Source organism: Rhipicephalus microplus, chromosome 9 (genome assembly GCF_043290135.1).
Source record: "Rhipicephalus microplus isolate Deutch F79 chromosome 9, USDA_Rmic, whole genome shotgun sequence".
Classification (NCBI taxonomy): Eukaryota; Metazoa; Arthropoda; class Arachnida; order Ixodida; family Ixodidae; genus Rhipicephalus; species Rhipicephalus microplus.
Genome location: NC_134708.1, coordinates 7022848 through 7044495, shown reverse-complemented (window position 1 = coordinate 7044495; position 21648 = coordinate 7022848). Strand labels below are relative to the sequence as shown.

At 43.9% G+C, this 21648-nt stretch overlaps 1 protein-coding gene across 1 annotated transcript in view; it reads left to right on the top strand.

Annotated features, from left to right (window-relative positions):
• MAN1 (LEM domain-containing inner nuclear membrane protein MAN1) overlaps positions 1-21648 on the top strand; it is a 39119-nt gene that overhangs the window by 3149 nt on the left and 14322 nt on the right. The window contains exons 2-9 of the mRNA XM_037415378.2: positions 3641-3787; positions 4880-4965; positions 5846-5927; positions 6076-6167; positions 7019-7077; positions 8041-8192; positions 15736-15837; positions 18900-18993. Coding sequence (XP_037271275.2) covers positions 3641-3787; positions 4880-4965; positions 5846-5927; positions 6076-6167; positions 7019-7077; positions 8041-8192; positions 15736-15837; positions 18900-18993 — 814 coding nt within the window. The remainder of the gene's footprint in view (positions 1-3640; positions 3788-4879; positions 4966-5845; positions 5928-6075; positions 6168-7018; positions 7078-8040; positions 8193-15735; positions 15838-18899; positions 18994-21648) is intronic.

Here is a 21648-nt window from a genome sequence, read left to right as displayed (position 1 = left end):
CACTCACGCCGACACGTCTTCTGTTTGCGATGAGCACTCACGAGGGCGCCGGACTGCAGGCAGTTGCGCAGGTCCCAGGCATGTCCATTGCCCGACCTCATTCCCGGCCAGCGGTGCTGATGTGCAGAAGACAACCAGCCGCAGGTTACATCACTCCCACTGTGTACATTCCAAAACACTCGACGGAACAATGCAGTAGGGCATAGGGAAGGGAGCTTCGGGCTCCTCGCCCACGTGGTACGATGGTCAGTACTGCTAGTTAATCCACCAATGGTGACCAAGACGCCCAGCTAAAATAAAACAAAGGCCGCTTTTCCTAACTCGTGCATCGCAAGATGAAAAAAAAAAAAAAAAGGGAGGGAAGCAAGGTGCAACACCTCAACGCCATGATCCACCTAGTTTTGCCACGTGCGACAGGCGGCTGCGCAAAGCCTTAGGCCTAATGAGTCGCTAGACAACAACCGGCATCCACCCAGCTTAGGCGCAGAAAAGGCAGCCGCAAGGTGACGTCTACTCTGTATGGTTGCCCTACTCGCTCGCCGCACACAGCAGCTTACTGAGCGATCAGCGCCCACTGTCCGGGATAGTGTCACGACGCCCCGGCATTGAGCCGCAAGACAAGGCAGCAACGACGCCAGACTCCTTAAGTCCAAAGATATAGAAGAAGCTATTTACAGAAAATCGGTTCACCCCCGAGGCTTTAGTACTCACTCGCTTCGGGCTTGGCCTATAATCCACGTGCTCTAAGCTTTGCTCACCCCAGGATGCAGACCGCATGGCTCTTGTAACAACTTCACAACATTCTTACAAATAACAACAATAACAAAAAAAGTCTTGTGAGCAGAAAAAAACAAGAAAACTTAACGTGCTGACATGTTCAAACACGTCACATCAACCAATCTCCTCGCTCTCAACAAAGCACACTGCCGACGCTAGCAATGGAAGTCCCTTTAGGCCCACTCTACCCCGACTCAAACAAAAGCTTGTACTGAACTGCGAAAACAGTCGTCCGTTGCTCCAAGAGCTCCACGTTGGGCAGCCAGTGTTGGGGTCTTGAAGTGGAGAACGCCACGCTCTTGAAGTGAATGGACACTGTTGACACGGTCGAAACGAACCAAAACAACACACATTTATTCAACTACATTTAGAACGACGATATTGTCGATCTAAAAGCAGTTAAATGTGTGTTGTTTTGGTTCGTTCCACCGCGTCTACTGTGTCCGTTAACTCCAAGAGCGTGGTGTTCTCCACAGCGATATCCCACAAATCAAGAATTTTTATCCCTGTGGAGGAACATTACGTGTATGATTACTACTTGATCAAGCAGGTTCAGCTCAACTGATGCTGTCAAATGGGGATCTCTTTGAAACCACTTGATGATTCATTGCTTATTAACATGATTTGGCACAAGTAGCATCGTTACTACATTGACTTGGCCATGTAATTAAATGGATGTCATCGAACTGGTTTACATTCAGTGGCTCAATTGTAACTTTAACATTGATACTTGAAAGCTCATCTTGAACTCACACTGACATCGGTTACCAAAATGGGTAACATGTGATGTAGCAGCTGTTGTGCTTCTTGAACTGTGAAGAGAGTGCAGCTTGTTTGGGTGATGCATGTTGAATTATACGGTTTTGTGGCGCCACCCTTGTATCGTTTACCATGTGTTCCTACAAGAAAGCACTCGCATCTGCGACCTGTGCAAGAGTTTACCAGCTGAGTGTGTGAGGTGTGCAAAAAACATGATGCAGGCTGTAAAGGTTACTAGGCCATGCATTGTTTGAAGTGAAAACTACAGCATGCCTATGTGCTTTTGTTGGTACAGTTCGTACTATTGAAGTGACATATCTGTATGTACCAATTAGGCGGGAATGTGAATGGCACTAGGTAACTAGTTGTGTGCAGTAAGATCACTTTCCTCCTGCTGCTCCATTTTGCCAGAGTAGTAGCAGTAGTATTGCACAGATGAATGCTAAGGAGACCACCTTTTTGCATAGGCTGAGAGATATAGATATAGGCTCCCTTTCACATATTCAAGGCTGTAATCATTACTAAGCTTTTGCTTGCATAACACATTTGGGACTCTAAAAACTGCCATTGTACTTTGAAAGAGCTCTGTAAAAGTCATTGCAGGTGCATCATATTACAAAGTTAATCTTACTCTCTCATTGTAAGGGCTAATGTGGGACTTGCCAACTCAGCTTTTAGTAACCCAGTCATATACCAGTGAACTGCTGCCAAACCTGGTAATGTTGATGCTCTCGCTCAAGAGTCATTCAGGCTAGGTAGAGACAGTGGAAAGTTTTCAAATGTGAATCGAAGTGTTGGAAAATTGCAGCTTGTCCATGTATGTGCACCCTTCATGGAGTACAATTTTACTGTACAGAATGGACTTGCCTTGTATGGAGGCCACTCTTCCAATCCAAAATATTAAAAACAAAGAAAGGTTTTTCAAAATGTTTTTTGTGGATGCTACTATTGATGTGTAGCCTTACCTTGTCCTAATCATTATCGTAACCATTAGAGCCTTTTATATTGCATCTGCAACTGATATTCATTTTTGATAACTTTATGATGTCCTGACAAGGTTTTCTCTGCTCTGGCACATGCAGTTTTATGAATGTTATTGTGCTAAAATACAGTGCTTAGAAAGTGCGAAAGAGTGTCTGCTGCAACTTTGGAAAGTTTTACATGTTTTAAAACCTTTAGCAACATCTGTGCATTTCGTTCAATATAAAAGATATGTGTCTAGGCAACGAAAAGTGTTTCATGAGCAAAGCCTTGTGGTAAAAAGTTTCTGTAGTGCATATAAGCAGGATGCTGTAAAAAGCCATGACGTCAAGCCATGCTCATGCAAGGACTATTGCAGCGAACATCTTTCGGGCCTTTATTCTTCCTAACGTTGCCACGCCTCCAGTCATAAGCATAAGGATGCAGGCTTACGTCGCGCTATGCACGATTTTTATATAGAGAGCCTGCTCGTGCTTAGTTAAAAAAAAGAACATTAGCCACAATTAGCAAAGCGGAAACCGGGCGGGGCAATTGCCTGCAAATCATGCAAGGCTAGATCCGCCGGCTACCCCCAACATCCTTTTCCAGTCATGGTAGAGCTGGCATTTTTGCAATTCCAGATCTAAAAGCTGGCAACTTACTGACTTGTCTTCGGTGCTATAGAGTTTCATGTATCCAGTAGAGGCAGCTCTGGCGCTAGTGTATATGAGAGCTGCAATGCATGGCTCTTCTGTGAGCATGGGAATGATGGGTAGTACGTACATGAATTTGCCCTATTTTCATACTTAATGCTTCATTTGGCTTCGCTTGGCTTGGAGCCACTTCGTCATGAAGTAACAATCGGCAAATGTTCGGCAGTTACGCTTCGCCATCTTAATCTTTTAGGATCACCAATTCAAATTGGGTCACGAACTTCAAAACGGTGTCAAGAAGTTCAAAACGAAGACTAGGCAAATTCATGTAATACCCATCATTCTTGTGATCACTGAATGATTGCAGTTCCAGTGTCCCCTTAAGTTAATTTCAAGAAAGCCCCTTTCAAGGGCTTTGAAAGTTCACCCAATGTTAGTACACCATTTCCTTACAAAGTGTTTACTGCACGTTGCCCTGCTCTTTTTTTCAGAGGCCAGTAGGGGCAATGGCTATACAGCTCTTGCAGAGCCAAAGCCCCGATACCAGTGGGTCTCATTTGTGCTGGTTCTAGCTGCTAGCCTTTTCTTTGCGTTCCTGGGTGCAGCATACATGGGTGTGCGCTACCCATCTCAGTCAGGTAAGCTCATATTTTCTCATGTGCCTAGGAAATGAAATGTGTTTCTTCTGCAAAGTTTTGTGGTAAAAAGTTTCACTAGGATATAGAACTCTTGGCTGAATTTTACAAATACAGTGGGAGGGTTTTTTATATTGAAATAAACTTGTTTTTGCTAGTGATGTGTTGTTGCACATTCAGACAGGGAAGTGCAAGCCTCTTACTATGAATACTACCTGCCGTGGTGGCTTAGCAGGTGACTTGCTCTGTGAAGGTCAAGGGGGCAGACTTGAATCCTAGCCTCAGGGGAGGCCTATTGGTTGGGGTGAAAATCAAAAAAGCCCTGCGTGTGTAGATTTATGTTCATCATGAACTCCAGTTGGTTGTAATTATACCGGGGTTCACAATCATGATCGGCCTTATAATCATATCGTGATTTTGACCTGCAGAACCCCAGCGATTATTATGATATTGTACGTACATACTGCATTGAACTGTACTTCACAAACTAGTTCTGTGAGTTTTGCAAACAATGCAGTATCAATAAGGCATTTTTTCTTGTGCACTTTTTATATGCACTATAGTTGTTGAAATCAAGGAATTAAAGTTGGTCAGCTCTTGAGATGCACTCAATAGCTATCTTACTAGCACCATTTTTCATGCATTTGTTTTTAGGAGCAGTTTTGCACACCCAGCAAGTTGTTGGATTGTGTAATGTAGTTCTAGCCCACAAAGCAGAAGAAAAGCTTTTCTGCAAACTGTTTGAAACATAGTATGTTTCACAGAAACCTTTTAACTAGTTATGTTAGAGCTCTGAAAATACTGTTGTTGTTTCAAGGCTGAACTTCTCCACATGGTATAGTACACAATGTATAGTAATCAATGCAGCAAGGAAGTCCACTATGAAAAATGTGTATATGGTGTGAAACTGATCAGTTTTTTTTTTCTTTTCTAAGTCGTTAAGTTCTTACGGTGATACATATTACATCTTATTTTTCCCTCAGAGACACATTTTGTGGGGTCTTGAAAGAGCCGTGCACCCCGCAGTCTTCAGATACTTTTTTGCAAAAACCCGCGTGCTCAAAGTAACCCTTGGATTTTTTTTTACACCGCCAGGTCAGCTGCCCTCTGATGCCAAGACGCCTGGCAGGCCACATGCAGATGCACCTTTTAATGTCACACTCTGTGAGAACAGCCGTGAGGTAGGTCAAGTCTGTGGATATGTACTGAAATGCAAGATTTAGAAGAATAGTGCAGGGCTTGTGGTGATATCACATGACACTGTGTTCAACCAATGCTCTGTAAAGAGACTGAGGACATCTCGGTCGATTTAAAAAAAGATGAACATGGGCACAGCAAGTAGCACACAGTAATTTGGTCAGTAGGGATAGCTGACTCGATTTCTCGAGAAGGCAAACGCACCAGCGGGAGACAGAAAGTTAGGTGGGTTGATGAGATTTGGAAGTTTGTAAGTATAACATTGCCGCAGCAGGCTGCATTGTTTGGCGCAACATGGGAGAGGTTCTCGCCCTGCAGGGGGCATAGTCAGGATGATGTTGATGACGACTGTTTGTATTAATCGGTCTGAACTCTTGCAGAACATATATAATGATGTTTACTTATGCATGGTGGAGATAATTATAGGCGGGCCCCGCCGCGGTGGTCTAGTGTCTAAGGTACTCGGCTGCTGACCCGCATGTCGCGGGATCGAATCCCGGCGGCGGCGGCTGCATTTTCGATGGAGACGAAAATTCTGTAGGCCCGTGTGCTCAGATTTGGGTGCACGTTAAAAAATCCCAGGTGGTCGAAATTCCCGGAGCTCTCCACTATGGTGTCTCTCATAATCATTTGCTGGTTTCGGGATGTTAAAGCCTACATACCATATCGAGATAATTATAGGCATTTTGCGGTTCAGCATCACTCTTGTTGAGCTCGCCAATGTTGTGTGTTACATGTTGCCACTGTTAAAATTGAGAGTGAGAATGACATACAGTGTGGAGTGTAAACCATTATCCAGAATTATGGATCATACTCTTCGTAATTGTGCAGTCAAGTAATGTGATGATTGTGTGTGGCTTGCAGAAACCCTGTATCTATGAAAATGACGTTCCAGATGCATTAGAACTGGCTGGACGGATGCAGAAACTTTTGGGCCAGACTGCAGGTGAGATGCAAAATATATTTTTGATACAGCAGTTCCCAGTTTTTGTGTTATCTTTTGGTATTGAGGCAGTTGTAGTCAATGGGTTATGTATTTTTTTTTTTATCATTAAGTAAACTGGGATTTGAAAACCATTTTGATTCTCTCGTAGGGAATTACGAGTGTGGACAGGCACCATATCGCTCTCTCACAGCTGCATCCTGTTTGGAATTTCTGCGAGCCAACAGTGTGGAGCCCATCACTGTATGTTGTTTGCTTGCACTGTAGACCATTTCACTCTTCATTGGTCGGGATAGGTTCTGCAGTGTTTTCGCATGCTTGTACTCTCCTGCATTTGTTGCACATTACCAAAGGTCATCAAATGAGTCCATATTAATATTCAGATTAGTACTTAGCCTTGCTTTGTTGGTGTAAGGAGGAGTTAAATGTCTAAGCCAATGCTGTCATGGTCCCTTGAAATGACTGAAAACTGTGGTAAGAGTATTCAAGGGACACCCAAAAAGGTACTGACATTATTTTCGGAAGGCGAGTTGATTCTGCCACACGCTTTTGTGTACACTCTTCTGTGCACAGAGACGCCTCTCTCATGCTTTAGAATGCCTGTTTTAACTTTTTTGTCACTTCGAAAGAGCAATATTTTCTCCGCTACCATTTCTGAAACGTTCATTTTAAAAGTACGAGGCTTTGAAAAATATTTGCTATATGTGGACTCGTAAAAAAATTGAAAGTGTGATGAAATATGGTCGTTATAATGGATAGATTGTTACATCTGGGATCGTTGTAAGTGGGCTCAACTGTATATTCCTTATGACAAATAAGGAATATATAGTGAAGCTTAATGTTACTGAACAATGCTGATGAAGAATCTGTAAATGTGGTGTGCTGGGGTCGACGCTTTGACACGTCTTATTTTAGCACGCTTAGAAGTTTGCAGCCTTTAAGAAGACAAGTCAAAATGTTGACTCCAGCACATCCTGTTCACGAATTTCTTAAAAGCTTCCATCTTCCCTTCTTGCCTTTTTTTTTAAACAATGCTGAGAATGTTGACAACCTGTCTGTTTATTTCTTCTTCTTTTTGTTTTTCTTTTGTGCAGGACACTGCCTTTGGGAACAGCTTGTTGCTTTTGTTTGAGAATCCTGCCTGGGGAGTCAAGTAAGATACTCTGACGAGTGCCTTTTTTCTCCTATCTTGAGTTGTCTATGTAAAACTTCAGTTGCTAAGTGTGCCAAACTTAAGCACGGTCCGTGGCACGAAATCGCTTCAAAATGGCATTTTAGCAGAACATTACTCTTCGCTAATGCTTCCTCAATAGACAAACTTAAACCTAAAGGAGAACACCAAGTTTGGCTGCTAGCTAAATGTTCATTCTAACTGCGCAAATAAAACAACGACACAACGTAAGTAAATGACAGCGCATGCACAGACTCACAACTAAAATTTATTGAGTTATGGTTGTGGGTGTGCGCACGTGCTGTCCTTTACATTCTTTGTGTCGTCGTTTTATTAGCACAGCTAAACCCTACTGGATGTAAAGTAGGCCATTATCCTCTTGGAAGGTGATAGAGCAGCGATACTTTCAGATAGACTACCTCACTGCTCGCTTGTTTGCTGCTCCTATGCTTTCATTTCTTTCTGGAGGAGACTCAGTGCGCTGATTCTGTAGTGTCTTGTTTTGAGGACTTGCACTAGTTTTTTACCTCTCTAGGAGTTCAGGAAAAATGCAAAGTGTGCATGTGCTTGTTTTTGTGTGATGTCAATCATGGTTAAACAGATTATTTAAGTTGTTAAATTGTCACTTGTGCTGACATCACTCCAGGCTATACAGTGTGTCTGTTGCAAAAGGTAGCTGTAGAAATAGTACACAAGGAATGGGAAGTAAAGAAGTATCACATTTAGGATGACTGCCAGTTAGGCGTGTTGGTAAAGGTTCATTATGAAACAAGCGCAAAAATACACACACTGAGAGAGGACACAGACAAGCGCTTGTCTGTGTCTTCTCTGAGTGTGTGTATTTTTGCACTTGTTTTATCATGAAGTATCACATTGACTTGTTTACGATGGTCAGAAATAAAACCTCTTTCTTCATGAGGTCTTGACCAGTGAAATGTGCTGCAGGCTCCTCGATTCTGGTGGGCAGTTGCTGCGCACCTACTCCTTGCCCAGTGACGTGTCCTCCTTGGAGGCTAACCAAGCTGTCAAATCCTTCTGGTGCTGCTTGCGCCTTGCGGTGCATCGCATCCTCAACCAGATCATTATGGTCGTCTTTGGTAAGATAGAAATGTAGCATTATACACTCAGCATATAAAGGGCAATCAACTACATACTCAGAACTGTACTTAGTCTAATGACGTGTAAATGTAATGACGTGTAATGACAAACTATCGAAAACAAAAATTAAGTTATCACGTAACTGTGGCTATACATAAAATGTCGATGAATGTTTTGATATTGTCTTAAAATTAATTCAAAAACGAAGCAAAGAAATATTTACCCAAATCTGGTTTGTATTTTGTAACAGTTTGTTTTTTATAATGCTTTGGGTTTTGTCTATGCTGTATGTCGAACAGCAGCATTGCATTACACTGGCAAATGCAGCTAACTCTGCAATTACAGTCGACTCCTGATAATTTGAAACTGCTTAATTAAAATTTCCGGGTAACAAAACGTCAGCAAGTGGTCCCATCAATTTTGCATGCACGCCTATAGGAAAAAATGCTCGATAGTTCAAAGTTAAGAGCCCATAATGTTGGTTAATTATAAGTTCTTCAGTCGAGAGCCTCGAGGCGACTGTAATTCTTCAATTAAGTTATGAACTTTTACGTGCCAAGACAGCTGTCGGACCGTGCTGTTGTCGCCATCGCCACTTCCTGCAGCGATAGGGTTCACGAAGTTGCCACCTTGTTTAGTCAACGCCGGGGTACCGCATCAATCACATCGTCTAACTAGGTCTTTCATTGTGATGTGTCCAGTGCTTCAGCCGCGCGCTTGGTTGAAGTCTGGTTGAAGTTAAAGCAGCACAACTGGACACTAGTGGAAAAGAACGCTCAAACACGTGCACAGCACTGTGTGTGTTAGCGTGTTTCACTGTTCAAACACAGCATGATAAACTAGCTCGCCAACGCACTGTGGGTTGATTTAGAATGTGTTTCCACAGCTGATTTTGAGAGTTGTGGTGGTGACGTTTGACAATGGGAACTTGGGGCCCCTACCAAATGCTTGACCTGGCAACGAAAGTGGAAAGTCTTGGAAGAAGTTGACCAGGGAGGCACCGTCAAGCAAGATATCACACGAAAGTGTGACGCTAAGCCCAACTCCCTCTCGAGTTTCATCAAGTGCGAACAGGTGAACTCAACGATGGTAGTTTTGGGGCCGTTCTTAGTGACGCCTCTTTTGAAAAATTCGTTGCTGTGGACTACATCGTAGAAACATGCGGTCCAGTAATAAACAGAATAATTGTGCTGGTGGTTCGGCTATTGGACGACGACATAGAAACAAACCGACACTGAGAACTACCGATGTTGCTGCGGTTTTTCGTCTTGCGCTGTGGTTTCCATGTTTTGTTGATGAAGACAATGCTGAAAGACCGCTTCGACATGATTAGTGCTTGGAAAACTTGCTGGCCCCAGCCAAGTTCAGCAAGAGAAGATGACAGACTATTTTTTAGAGAACTGTCAGGTTTGAAGCACTAGTAGGACAGTTTCTTGTGTATTTTGCTTAAGGGGGCAGACTGGTCTTTGGAACTGAAAAGTGGCAAAAAGTGCATCTTTAAAAATTGGCAAATTTGGTTTCTGCAAGTATTTTTCTATCTTGTAGGGGTACTGCTACTCTCCTGTAAAGTTGTTTGCGCCGCGTGGCGCAGGTGTCTCGCGCAGAGGTCGCATTTCGGAGTCACGGCTGGTGAGCTATGGGTGGCGTTGTGTACGGGAGCGGTGATCACCGCTATCATCATCATCGTGGTTATTATAGAGGTAGTGCCGGCAGTGACCCCTGGCGGCAGGCAAGCCTTGGTGGCGGCGCGCGACAAATAAGCAGCTCTTTTCTGCAAGTGGCGGTTGCTGCGAACGGTTTTCTCTAGCGTGGGTTTCCGGTGCGTGGGTCCCCGGTTGCGCGTCGGGAGCCCTCGTGGTAAGTCAAGCGTTGGCGACGCCGCCTTGGGTGTGTTATTGTGTTTGTCATGTTCTTTAGTGTATGGTAATGTTGTGTAAGGATGTCCTAGCGTGTGTTGATCACGATTCATGTTATAATTATTTGGCTGACGATATCATCGTTCTAAATTAGTTAAATAAATGTATGTTTGGTTTGGTTTGTTCTGACTGCATCTGCTGTGTCCGTTCACTCTAAGAGCGGGGGTGCTCGCTACATCGTGACCCCACAATCTCTATGCAAATTTTCACCCACCAGGATGTGGTAATTTTTTGGCAATGTCATTTTGCCTGTCCAGATTCTTGGTGCAAGCACAATGCAGAACCTGCAAAAAATGGGGAACCTATTTTGAGGCTTCTTCATAATTTGCCAGGACCTGTGTCTGAAGCTCTACTACCAATTAATGAGCACCTTTATGGTCATTGCAAAACATGCACACCGTGATTGGTGCTTTTTGAAGAAACTGGGTGTTATCAGTTTTTTCCATTTTTCTCAAAAAAGTAAATTTACGACTGTTCAATTTGTAGGCCTTGCTGTCTCTGCTGGTAGGGCAGGGGCAACAATAATTCTTTTTGCAATAGAAACCTGTGCGGGAATAGAATGCAAGTATGGGAGCAGAATTTAGAGCACGAATCTTTCTTATTAAATACTCATCAAAATTGTAACACAGTTAAAACTGCTTTTGAAAATGGAAAGTTAATTTTGCTGTAAAGTAACCAAGAAATGCCTAAAAACAAAAACAAAAAAACTCTTGCATACTTTCTATATATTGTCATTAGTCTATGTTGGCATATCTTAAATATCACTTTTAATTAAGCTCTCTTTTTTTATGGCGGCCTTAAACAATAGGGAGTGAACTTAAGTTACCTCAGGAAGAAGATGAGTTACAGGAAAACCAATTATATATTTGAATTCAGCAGAAAAAAACTGCATAATTTTGTGTAGTCAGATCAAGATCGCTGAAGAAATATACAAAAAATGTCAAAGACCAGTCTGCCCTCTTAATTGGAAGTTCTTAATTTGAAGTTTTTTCCTGTGAACTTTGTATTGACGAGAGTCGATTGTATTTGCTTGCGTTTATTGATGTCAGGCTGTACAAGGGAGCTGAGGCCTTTGTCAGGCACTCCAGCCTTTAATTTGGGCTTCCTCCTTAGTGTAAAAAGAAAATAAACTTCACATCACTTCACAAGAGGTATAGTGCATTACTGGGTACATTGTCATTATAATCACGGTTTTCAGGCTAACCTTATTTTAATGTAGAAAAGAGGCAATTTCCTGTTCGTTTTTCCTCCTGTTCGCCTACCATCCTGACAATTTTGTGTATAACAGGCTTCCATAGCTTTAAATGAGCTAGCAAGCATGCTATGCTGATCATGTAATAGGAATCGCTGCTAGGCAAATCACTTCATCGGTCACTGGCTATCTGGCATCATTTATGGTTCTGCATAACCTCACTAGAAAGACCAACGCATTTGCGCAAGGCAATCATTTACACTTGAGGTAAAAAAACAACGTAAGGTCATTGATCAAAAGATCAGATATGATGACGATTTGAAACTCCAACTGAGCACTCGTCACATAGTGGCCAAGCCTGGAAACCGTGCTAACAGGGTCCACATTGAAAGGAGATATGTTACCATGTTGTGCGTGTTGAGAAGCGGCCGCATAGTTCTTTTGTTTCTCTATGCTGCACGTGCGAGCCCGAAAAAGGAGGAAGTGATGTCCAAATACCATTGATGTGTGCCGTAGCATGTGGCATCTCGGTGGAAATATGGCGACGCATCGTTCAATTATTTCCTGAAGGATGCAGACGATGCACGACGGAGAACGGAGCATATCAGAAACTTGCGCATTGGGAGAAGGTGACCGACACAATGGGAGTAGTTTGTTCTAATCAATTCACACGCTACAACTTAATTCTCTTCAGTGAGTACACCATTATTTAGCGTGTGGGCATTATTATGAGCGTGTATTATTTAGCGTGTGTGCATTATTATTATTAATAGTCTAGTTTTGTTTATGTAAATGAGTGCTTAAAGGGACACTGAAACACTTTAAAAAAAAATGAGATTATGATGTCATGATACGTAATTCAATACGTAAGGCAAGAAACTAGCACAATAATAAAGAACAATGCACTTTATCTTCGCCAAGTTCAGCATACCAGCTGGTAGATCACTTTGAAGAAAAATAGTCCTCAATAGAATTTTGCCGACTCTTCCTCACGTGGATCACTGCTTTTTCAGCTGCAGCAGCTATTTCGAGTCCGTCCTCATTGTCACCGTATGCATCAAAGAAGCGGCGCAGCAGGTCTGTCGCAGTCAGTGCTTGCGCGGGCGTCGGTATGTTGGGTTCGCCAACATTAGGCTCCGGGATGTCGACACATTCGTCACTGTCGTCATGCACCCCCGTCACCGCGTAAACAATTTCCGCATCTGACAACATTTCGGTTGTCACCGCATCAGCATTGGCACCGACGTACATGAAGAAGGTGTCGCAGTCAGGCACAACGACAGCGTCAAGAAGAGCGTCCCACGATGTTTGGGGGTGGTCGCCTGCGGCACCCTCACTTGTGACATTGCTGAAACCTTTGGCCACTTTTTTTTTTCTTGATGCCGAACTCAACGGCTTTCAACATTGCTGACTTATGCTCGGTTGTTATATTTTTGCGCTTACGTTTGCTGTTGCTGTTGTCCATCTCGTGTCTAGTGGCGGAAACTGATAGAGCTGGTGTTGCTCTTCCACAGCGAACTACATGGAACAAAGCCACAATCTCCACCGTCCCGGCATGAAACTGAAGGGGAGAAGGAGGTCATATGCGCGGGTGTGTCAACGTGTTCTACAGGAGAGGGGAGGCCGGCTAACGCTCACGCGAGTTGCTGCGCGGGCGAGTCCATTAGTTCCTGACAAAAGGGAGGCAGGGAGACTCATACACATGTGCGTGTGTACAGGTGGCTCCCAGGGAGCGAGTTCTGAATTACCGGTGCCGTAATAAGACGTAAACTGTCGCGCGCTATGAGATATTGAATTGACATATACCAAAATTATCAGTAAATGCTTGTTGTGGGCAAAGAATGGTTCGTTATATTCATTGCGAGGAAATTTTTGCTTCGTTAAAATGAGGTTTCGTATACATGGGCGTCTATGGGAATTTTAAAGGGAATGACAGTTGCTTTGTTATACACATTAGTTTATGTCCCGCTTCGTTATAACAATGTCCCACTGTACTGCCAACACGAACAAGTGAATGTCTGGAAGCACACAACTTTATTCATTAAAAATTTATTAACATGGATCATCGAACAATAAGTAAGGAGCACTCCTGTTATAATCGAAACTACGATTTGCCTTATCTTAAGATCCACTGGCCCAGGCATAGCTCCATTTTGTAATCAAGTGAACAGCATGTGTATTCAGCTTTTGATGGGACAAAGGAACTCAACAGAATACATGCAATCGGCCGCACGAGTTGGAGCATAGTTACCTCGAAAACTGTCAAGGCCTTGCCTGTAGCAGTGTTGCAACACAGCGCAAAAGTGTAGCACCAGAGAGGCCCGCTACACATGAGCATTTGCCTCCTCCTACATCGTGTTCGCTAGACAGGTTTTTCAACTTGAATTAAATCTGATGTGGTTTGCAGAAGAGGCTTGATGTTTGCGTGCACGGCGCAACTATTTTTGCTGTTTTGCCAGCGAAATCCTTTACGCCGATGAGAATGAGGCGGTCCGCGACCAGCATCATTTCGCCTTTGACGAAACTGTGCAATTCGATGCCACAATCAACAAACCTCAGCACAGCGCCAAGCGAATGTGCCGTGTTGACCCCGTTAAGCATAGTCATTAGTGCTTTTCCAATGAGTGTTGCGAGCACTCTGGTGAAGAAACTTTACAACCAGTTCTGTTTTAACATGAGCCAACCATGAAGGCATTGCAATGTTCTGCCAATTCTGCTAACTTCTATAATGAGAGGACTGGGCAATGTCAGCTGATTCCAAGGGTTATGATGTCAAGCACATCTCTCTGTGCTTGCTGTCCTGGAAGAATGAGGGAGCTGGCATTCTTTTAATTTGACCAGGCAACTTGCAATGATTAGGGCTCGAGCATTTCACTTCTATGTATGTGACCTAGTGGAAACTGGTTAAAGAGAAATGGGAAAGCTTTTCTACAGAAAATCTTTGCGAATGAACATCACATTGAGTGGGTGTGCTCTCTGATAACGAAAATGTGTTTTGCAACTGTAACTTGAAACGAGCCTGTAGGCTCCTTTCTCTCATCTCTCTAAAAAGCAGAACTCTCTTTGATGGTTGATCTCTCTTTCATAGGAAATGTTTGTGGCACATCTTTGTGAGAAATGCGTCTCCATGGAAGTTGTTGCAGCTGGTTGGCCATTCAAGGGGCCCTGCAACACTCTTTGAATGTGGTCAGAAAACGCTGCCAATCCGTAGTCGAGGCTTCCCAGAACACGTCAGGCAAATATTATACTGCAGCACACCGCCCGAAATTGACGATAAATTCTAAATGTCAGCTAAAAATTGCCTTCTCTTGACAAATGATGCTACAGGCTCAAAAATCGCTGCATCTCTGGCGAAGTATCAGTTATTGGCTGATATGAGCATGGTGCACTTGGTTGCTACTGGGGCTGCTGCGACTTGTCCACACGTGTGCTTGCGATTGCACTGAAAAGCCGTGCATTAGAAGGAAAAAAAAAGAAATAAGAAAAAAGTGCTCAAGGTTTTGAGGCATGCGGGACGTATTTTCTTCCCCCACGCCTGCCCTCCTTGCTTAGCTTCCAGTGCATTCGTCAGGACGAGAGAAGAGAGAATGCATCTGCAGCGTGTGACAAAACTCTGCCCGTACTGGATGGATTTCAAAGATTTTTGCGGTGGGGATGAATTCGTGAAGCAATAAGCTCCTTCAGCAAATCTATTCCATGGCTACTTTGAAAGGCGTTGCAAGGCCCCTTTAAAGGGATATTAAAAAAAATTTTAGTCCCCCCCCAAGATTTTCGACTACATTGAAAGATTGAGTCATCAAATCAATAGAGACAACCTTCATTCCATGCAGAAACTACAGGAAAATGATGAATTTATTGTGTTTTTCACAACAGCCACTTTGTGAACCAGTGGAGGCAATGTCACATATACCCTGAACGGGCCAGCTATAGTACTAGCCGAGTGTGTCCCACTGATCATAGGGTCATAACTATCGTAACGCCAAGATGCTGCAGCAACAGCTCGGTGTCGTGGAGCGGTGGTACTTCAGTCGCGCGACTTTGCACTGCTATCACTGCCTTCATGCCTATTAACGTGTTTACGTTTGTGGCACAGTGGCCACTTTTAATGGGGATCAGGCTTAATTGAGATGAAGACAATTGTGACTGTGCACGACGTCAGTGCTGATCTTCGTTTTTTCTAGAAGCCAAGACACAAGACACCTGCCGAGCATCGTCTGCTATTGCTCGCCACAACCAGAATTAGGTTATGCTTTAATGATATAACTTGAAACACTTGCATAAGGTGATAAAGTTTGGATGAAGAGATAAAGCCACATGTATTTATATCAGTTAAAAAAAAAAAGGAAGTGGATTAATCTGACAGTGACTGGTTAAGGTTACCAATTTATGCTTTTCTTTTTTTTTTGTTCTGTTATGTTTTCACTATGATTGTAGTTATTGTGACGCTTGTGGCACTCTACATATGCGTGGTGTGGTACAAGGCACGGAGGGATCGCTGGCAGCAGCAGGTCTACAACCTCGCAGAAAAGATCACAGGTGGGTGCCTCTAAACTGAGATGTATAGCACATCCCATATTTTGGTATACGCAACGGCTTTTGCTTAATATCCTAATAATATCTGGGGTTTACGTCCTGAAACCAAGATATGATTACGGGAGACGCCGTAGTAGAGGGTATCAGAACTCTCGACTGTCTGGTGTTCTTTAAAGAGACACTAAGACAAATGACATTTTATGTCAGAGTGAAAACTGAATGTATGAAAACATCTGAAACTGAAATGATCAACAGTAGTGCTTTACTTGTCAAGACATTAAGCTGAATGTATCGTAAGACATGCGCCACGAGTGGGAAATTTGTGAAATGATCCCAATAACGTGAGAGCGTCAGACTACTATTAATAACTAGTAATCAAACTAGCTGCAATAAATAAAAAACTTTCCGGGAATCGAGAGACGTAATAAAGTGCTGCTTGTTTGCTTCTATTTGATTTATTGAAAAAATAACTGTCATTACTATGGCATTATGTCGATGGCATAACTATGGGGAACAGCACGAGTGGTTCAAAAGTTCAGTTTTCGGCCAGTTAGACCAGATAGGTGTTGCCATCTAGCTGGGCCTAGTTGAACCATGCAAGCAGAACCATGGCCTCTGAGATAGCAGAAAATTGTTCAATGGCTGTTGTTGCTACTGTGGCTCCCACTACTCGCGCTCTGCTGCTACTGGTGTCTGCGTCCATGTAGTAAAGGTGGGAAACGTTGGGGACGGTAACAGTGACGTCTTTTATGCAAGTGACGTCTGCAAGACGTCACTGTTGTTATGCAACAGTGACGTCTTTTATACAAGACCGCTTTTATGCAAGTGATTTGAAGTGCGCTAATGTGTAGACACATTTATAATCACATTTTTTTTGTGTGTTGGATGATTGCGCTAGTAGTATAAACATTAAACTGAGGCACAGATACGAAACTTTACACTAGCAGTGATGTCGAGTGTGCTTGTTTACTGTAATGTTCACGTGGTAAATCTCTGCTTTACAAGTGCCATTACACATGTTTATGCCTCCAATTTGCAGATGATGACATCGAGCCGTATGGCTCTTTTTGCTCTGTCAGTGTAGACGGTGTGTTGGATTGGGTTACTTTGTGCTAGTTTTTGTTTGGTTTTACCGTAAAAGCTCATTAATTCAGATTTCACGAGATGGGAAAAAATGTCTAAATTAACCGAATGTCAACTTATCGAAAGTATCAAGAAAACAATTGTCTGTTACATCACTACACTTCCATTTTCTTGATGAATTTGAAACCTCATAGTTACATAAGAGCAGTGTAAGAACTGCAACTTTTATCCTGCAACTTCGTTATCGATACGACTGCGGTGCCAGACTCTTGTGTTTACTTACCCTGAAACGTGCCCCGCACTCTTCCTTGTGACCGTATTTGCACGATTGTAGATTGATCCATATTATATAAATTCAAAATCTGAAGTTGGGAGGTCGACTTACAGTTGAAGCCGAAACAAGAGCTGCTGCTTTTTGTCTCTCTCTCTTCTTTTACTCATATGATTTTTGAGCAGTCCACCTATATTTCAGTTAACTTACAATCGTGTAAAATACAGTACATATGGCCACCACTACCTACAATCGTGTAACCTACAATCGTGTAAATACGGTCACAAGGAAGCGTGTGGAGCACGTTTCAGGGTAAGTGAACACAATAGTCTGGCGCCGCGGTCGTATCGATGTGACAATAGGGTGACAATAATCGTAGCACGTGACAATAGTCATATTGAAGTGAAATGGTGTACAGCTGATAGTTTATTCATCATCACGTGAAAAACATTTTATGCCATGATGCAGACCGTGGCTGAAAGCTCTTCATCTTCAAGAGCTCTGCCATGTTTTAGCTTTGTGACAGTGCGTGTGCATTGCATCGAGTTACAACGAGGTGGCTGAGTGTCGAATCCTCATATAGACAAAACTGTGGTCACTAACTGTTGTCGATAGCGGTGTGGACAACAGCGCTTCGTTTTGGCTGTCTGCAAGTGCATTTTTGCTCTTTTGTGTGGCACATTTCTGGCGCTTCACGCTATGCACACTAAAAGGGCCCTGCAACGCTTTTCGAGCATGGTCGGAAAACACTTCTTGATCGGTAGTCGAGTCTCCCGAGAACATGCGAGCCAAATATTATAGCTCAGCACGCGACCAGGAACTTGCAATAAGTGATCAAAGTCAGCTAAAAATTGCTTTTTGTCTTCTCAACAAATGACTGAACAAGCTCAAAAATCACTCCTCACAGCTGTTGTATCTGCGATTGGCTGATTTGAGCATGGCGCGCTTGGTCGTTACTGGGCCCGCCACGGAAAGCCGTGACTTCGTCTTTGTGTGCACGTGCGATTGTGCTGAAAAGTCAAGTATCCGAAGAAAAAAAAATATATACAGAGAGAGAAAGTGCTTATGGTCACGAGATGCACGTGGCGTATTTTATTTCTCCGTGCCATCCCTCCCTGCTTAGCTTCCTGTGCTTTCGTCAGGATGGAAGAGAGAATGCTGTGGCAGTGTGCGGCAAATATTTGTAACTTTGCTTGTACTGGATGGGTTCTAAAAGCTTTTAAGGCAGTGAATTTATGGCTTCTTGAAAATGTTTAGCAGGGCCCCTTTAAAGGATCATCTGAATTGAACGGGTTGCAGCCAAAGGTGATTGACTTAATTAGGGTTTGATGTCGTTAAGCACATACTAGACAGGACCAGGGAACACGTTTCAAAATATCTGATTTTCTGAATTAACGAGGGTTCGTTGTTATGTTAGGTTGTAGAGGTTTGCTGACAAACTAAAAGTTTCTTGCGTGTGTATTATATACAGGCAGCATGCCATTAGCCATTATTGTTGTCTAGATGGCAGTTTAATCAATCAATCCGTTTATTTACACTTAATGTGTACAAGATAGTAGTCTAGTTATGAACAGATGAAAAACTGAACAAAGAACAGCTGCAGCACATATTTTTTTAGAGCACTTAGTTAAATTACAGGCTCTAGATTAGCTCAAAATGCAAGGGGGGGGGCGGCAAAAACTGTCGTGGACTGTACTTATACCATTTTCAGCAATTCTGAAGGAGCATGCAGAGCAGCCAAACTGCCGAGAACCCTTCCTGGCGCAAGTGCACGTGCGGGACAGGCTTATCAGCCCTTCCCAACGGTACGTGTCTGAATATTTCACCTACATTCCAGTCCAGGTAATGGGAGCGTGTCGCATGATGTTACATTTTATAGGAGCAAGTATGAATGCCAGTTACTCTCATATGGGCAGAATTAAAACCATCATTCCAATTCAATTCAATTATCTTTATTATTTACAGGAATAGAATAGAAAAGTATTATGAGCAGGTTTGTGGGTTAAAGGCTCCAAAAAAAGGCAATTTTAGAGGGTTTAGGAGACCCATTACATGGCAACATAGGAGAGTATACAAAGAACAATTGCATCAAGCTACAATGACAGCAACATGTGCTGTCAATGTGTGACAGCATACATGTTTCGAGCCTCAGTGCTGAAGGTAATGTTGTGTGGTATTATTAGGCAATCTAAAAGCATAGCACAGTTGAACATCATTAATTTGAACTCGATTTAATTTTAAAAGTTTGCTTAGTTCAACGAATTCCTGCTGTGCCATATTTTGCAATGTGTAAGTTTGAGTGAATAAATTTAAACAGCAGTGAGCACCAGCCCGATCAATTTGAAATTTAGGTGCCATGTGGCAGTGCTGATCCCGATTTTGCTGCAAATTCGCGAAACCCCGGCTTTTACGACCCTCAAAGCAATGCATTATAGCCATACTAATGAGTGAAAGGTGAAGCACCCCAGCCTCACTGCGACCAGCGCAAAATAGATAGTTAACTTTATTAGGGTCCGGAAGAATCTTCACCCCGTTTTTATAGGGGCAAGACCGCGGGCCGCTCCCACATTGGGATAGGGAGGCCAAGCCTCACCGCCGCATCGTGGGCCTTCTAGACAGCCCGGAGTTGGTCAAACCAGTCGTGGCTCGTGAGGAAAGCAGAGAAGGCTTCCTCCGTCAAGCCGTGGATTGTGTGGTACTGCAAAGAGGGGCACGCCCAGAGCATGTGCTTAAAGTCGCTAACCGCCCCGCAGTCGGGACACAGAGGGGAGACCTCTGTGTACCTACTGAAGACGGAGAGTGTGGGATACTACTTTGTCTGCAGAAGCCTGAGAGTCACGGCCTGGGGCCTCGTGAGATTTCGATGTGACATGGGGAAAGCCCTGCGGCTCATCTGGTAGTGGCTAGTGATCTCGTTAAAGGTGGAGAGAATGTCCCTGAAGCGGGGTGGGTCAGCTTCCGAAAGGGTCGGACTAAGCCCGTCGCCGGTCCCACCCGGCACACCGGCTTCCCAGTGCCTGGCGCGGCCGGCAAGACCTTGCGCCTGGGCATGGGCCAACTCATTGACGTTGGCCAACCCCCCTACGAAGGCGCCGAGAACCATGTAATGACGTGATGAGTCAGCACCTTACCCTCAAGTGCCCTAGCAACTTCCTCACAAACAGCCCCAGTTGAGAAAGCTCGAAGGGCTGATCTCGAGTCCGTAAATATCTTCTCTGTCCGACCTGAGGATTGCCAGTGCAATGGCCAGTTACTCTGCCTTATAAGCCGACGACGTGCTGATTGACGCGGCTGATAATATGAGTCCCTTTAGGTCCACAACGTTAGCAACAAAGCGATTGGAGTCACCTTCGTACTTGGCAGCGTCTACGAAACACGACTCTGCCTCATGCGCATGCGCGTACCGCAGAAGCGCGGAGGCGCGAGCCGTCCTCCTGCCAGCGTTGAAAGTTGGATGCACGTTCCTTGGAATAGGGCAGACTGTAATAGCCTGTCGAACACTATCCGAAAGCTGAATGGTCCTATCCTCTAAAGTCATCGGACTGAGCCCGACCTTAGTCAGGATTCCCCTTCCAGCTGTCGTAGACGAGAGTCTGGAAATATGTGCGGTCTGCTGAGCTTCAATCACTTCTTCCAATATGTTGTGTATGCCAAGTCTTGCTAGGTTTTCTGTGCGTGTGTGCATTGGGAGTCCGAGGACTCTCTTAATACACTTCCTGATTAGCGTGTTCAGCTTGTTAATCTCATGTTTCTGCCATCTGTGCATGGGAGTGACATAATTCACATGACTCATGAGGAACGCGTGAAATAGCCTGAGTAGATTATCTTCCCTAAGCCCCCCCCCCCCCCCCCCTTTTTTATTGGAAACCCTTGCAATGAGTCTGAGTACTCCTTCAGCATGCCCTGTAAGCTTATCTATAGTACGCCCGTGCTGACCGATAGCTTCAATAATCATGCCAGCACCCGGAGAGAGCGAACCCTGGGGATCTCGCACCCGGATGAAGTTGGTACCCTAATATCTGTCTCCTCGGGAGGCCTTCACCCTCTAGGCTTCGGTCCCCATCTAGTGGGACGATATAGGAGCAACTCTGATTTAGAAGGTGAGAGACAGAGGCCCATCTGACTAACGTGTTTCTCGACGCAATGCACTGCCGCTTGCAGTGCTTCTTCAACGCTAAATGCTTCTCCAGTGCAAAAAAAGAAAAAAAATGCAAGCAGCCTTGTGGTCAGCTGACATGTGCACCAGTGAAAGGGAAGATGTGCTTCATTTCAATACAGCAGGGACGCGTGGGCAGCATGTTGAATGATTCTCGCAACGTCAGCGCATCGTGATTCATCGTGATTTCTGGGAATATGAAAAATATTATAAAGGACAGTCTGATGGAATTCGCAATGAATGGGTACCTCCAACTGGCGGTTTCTTCAGCAATTTGTGCACTTGCAGTGCTGTTGGAGTTATT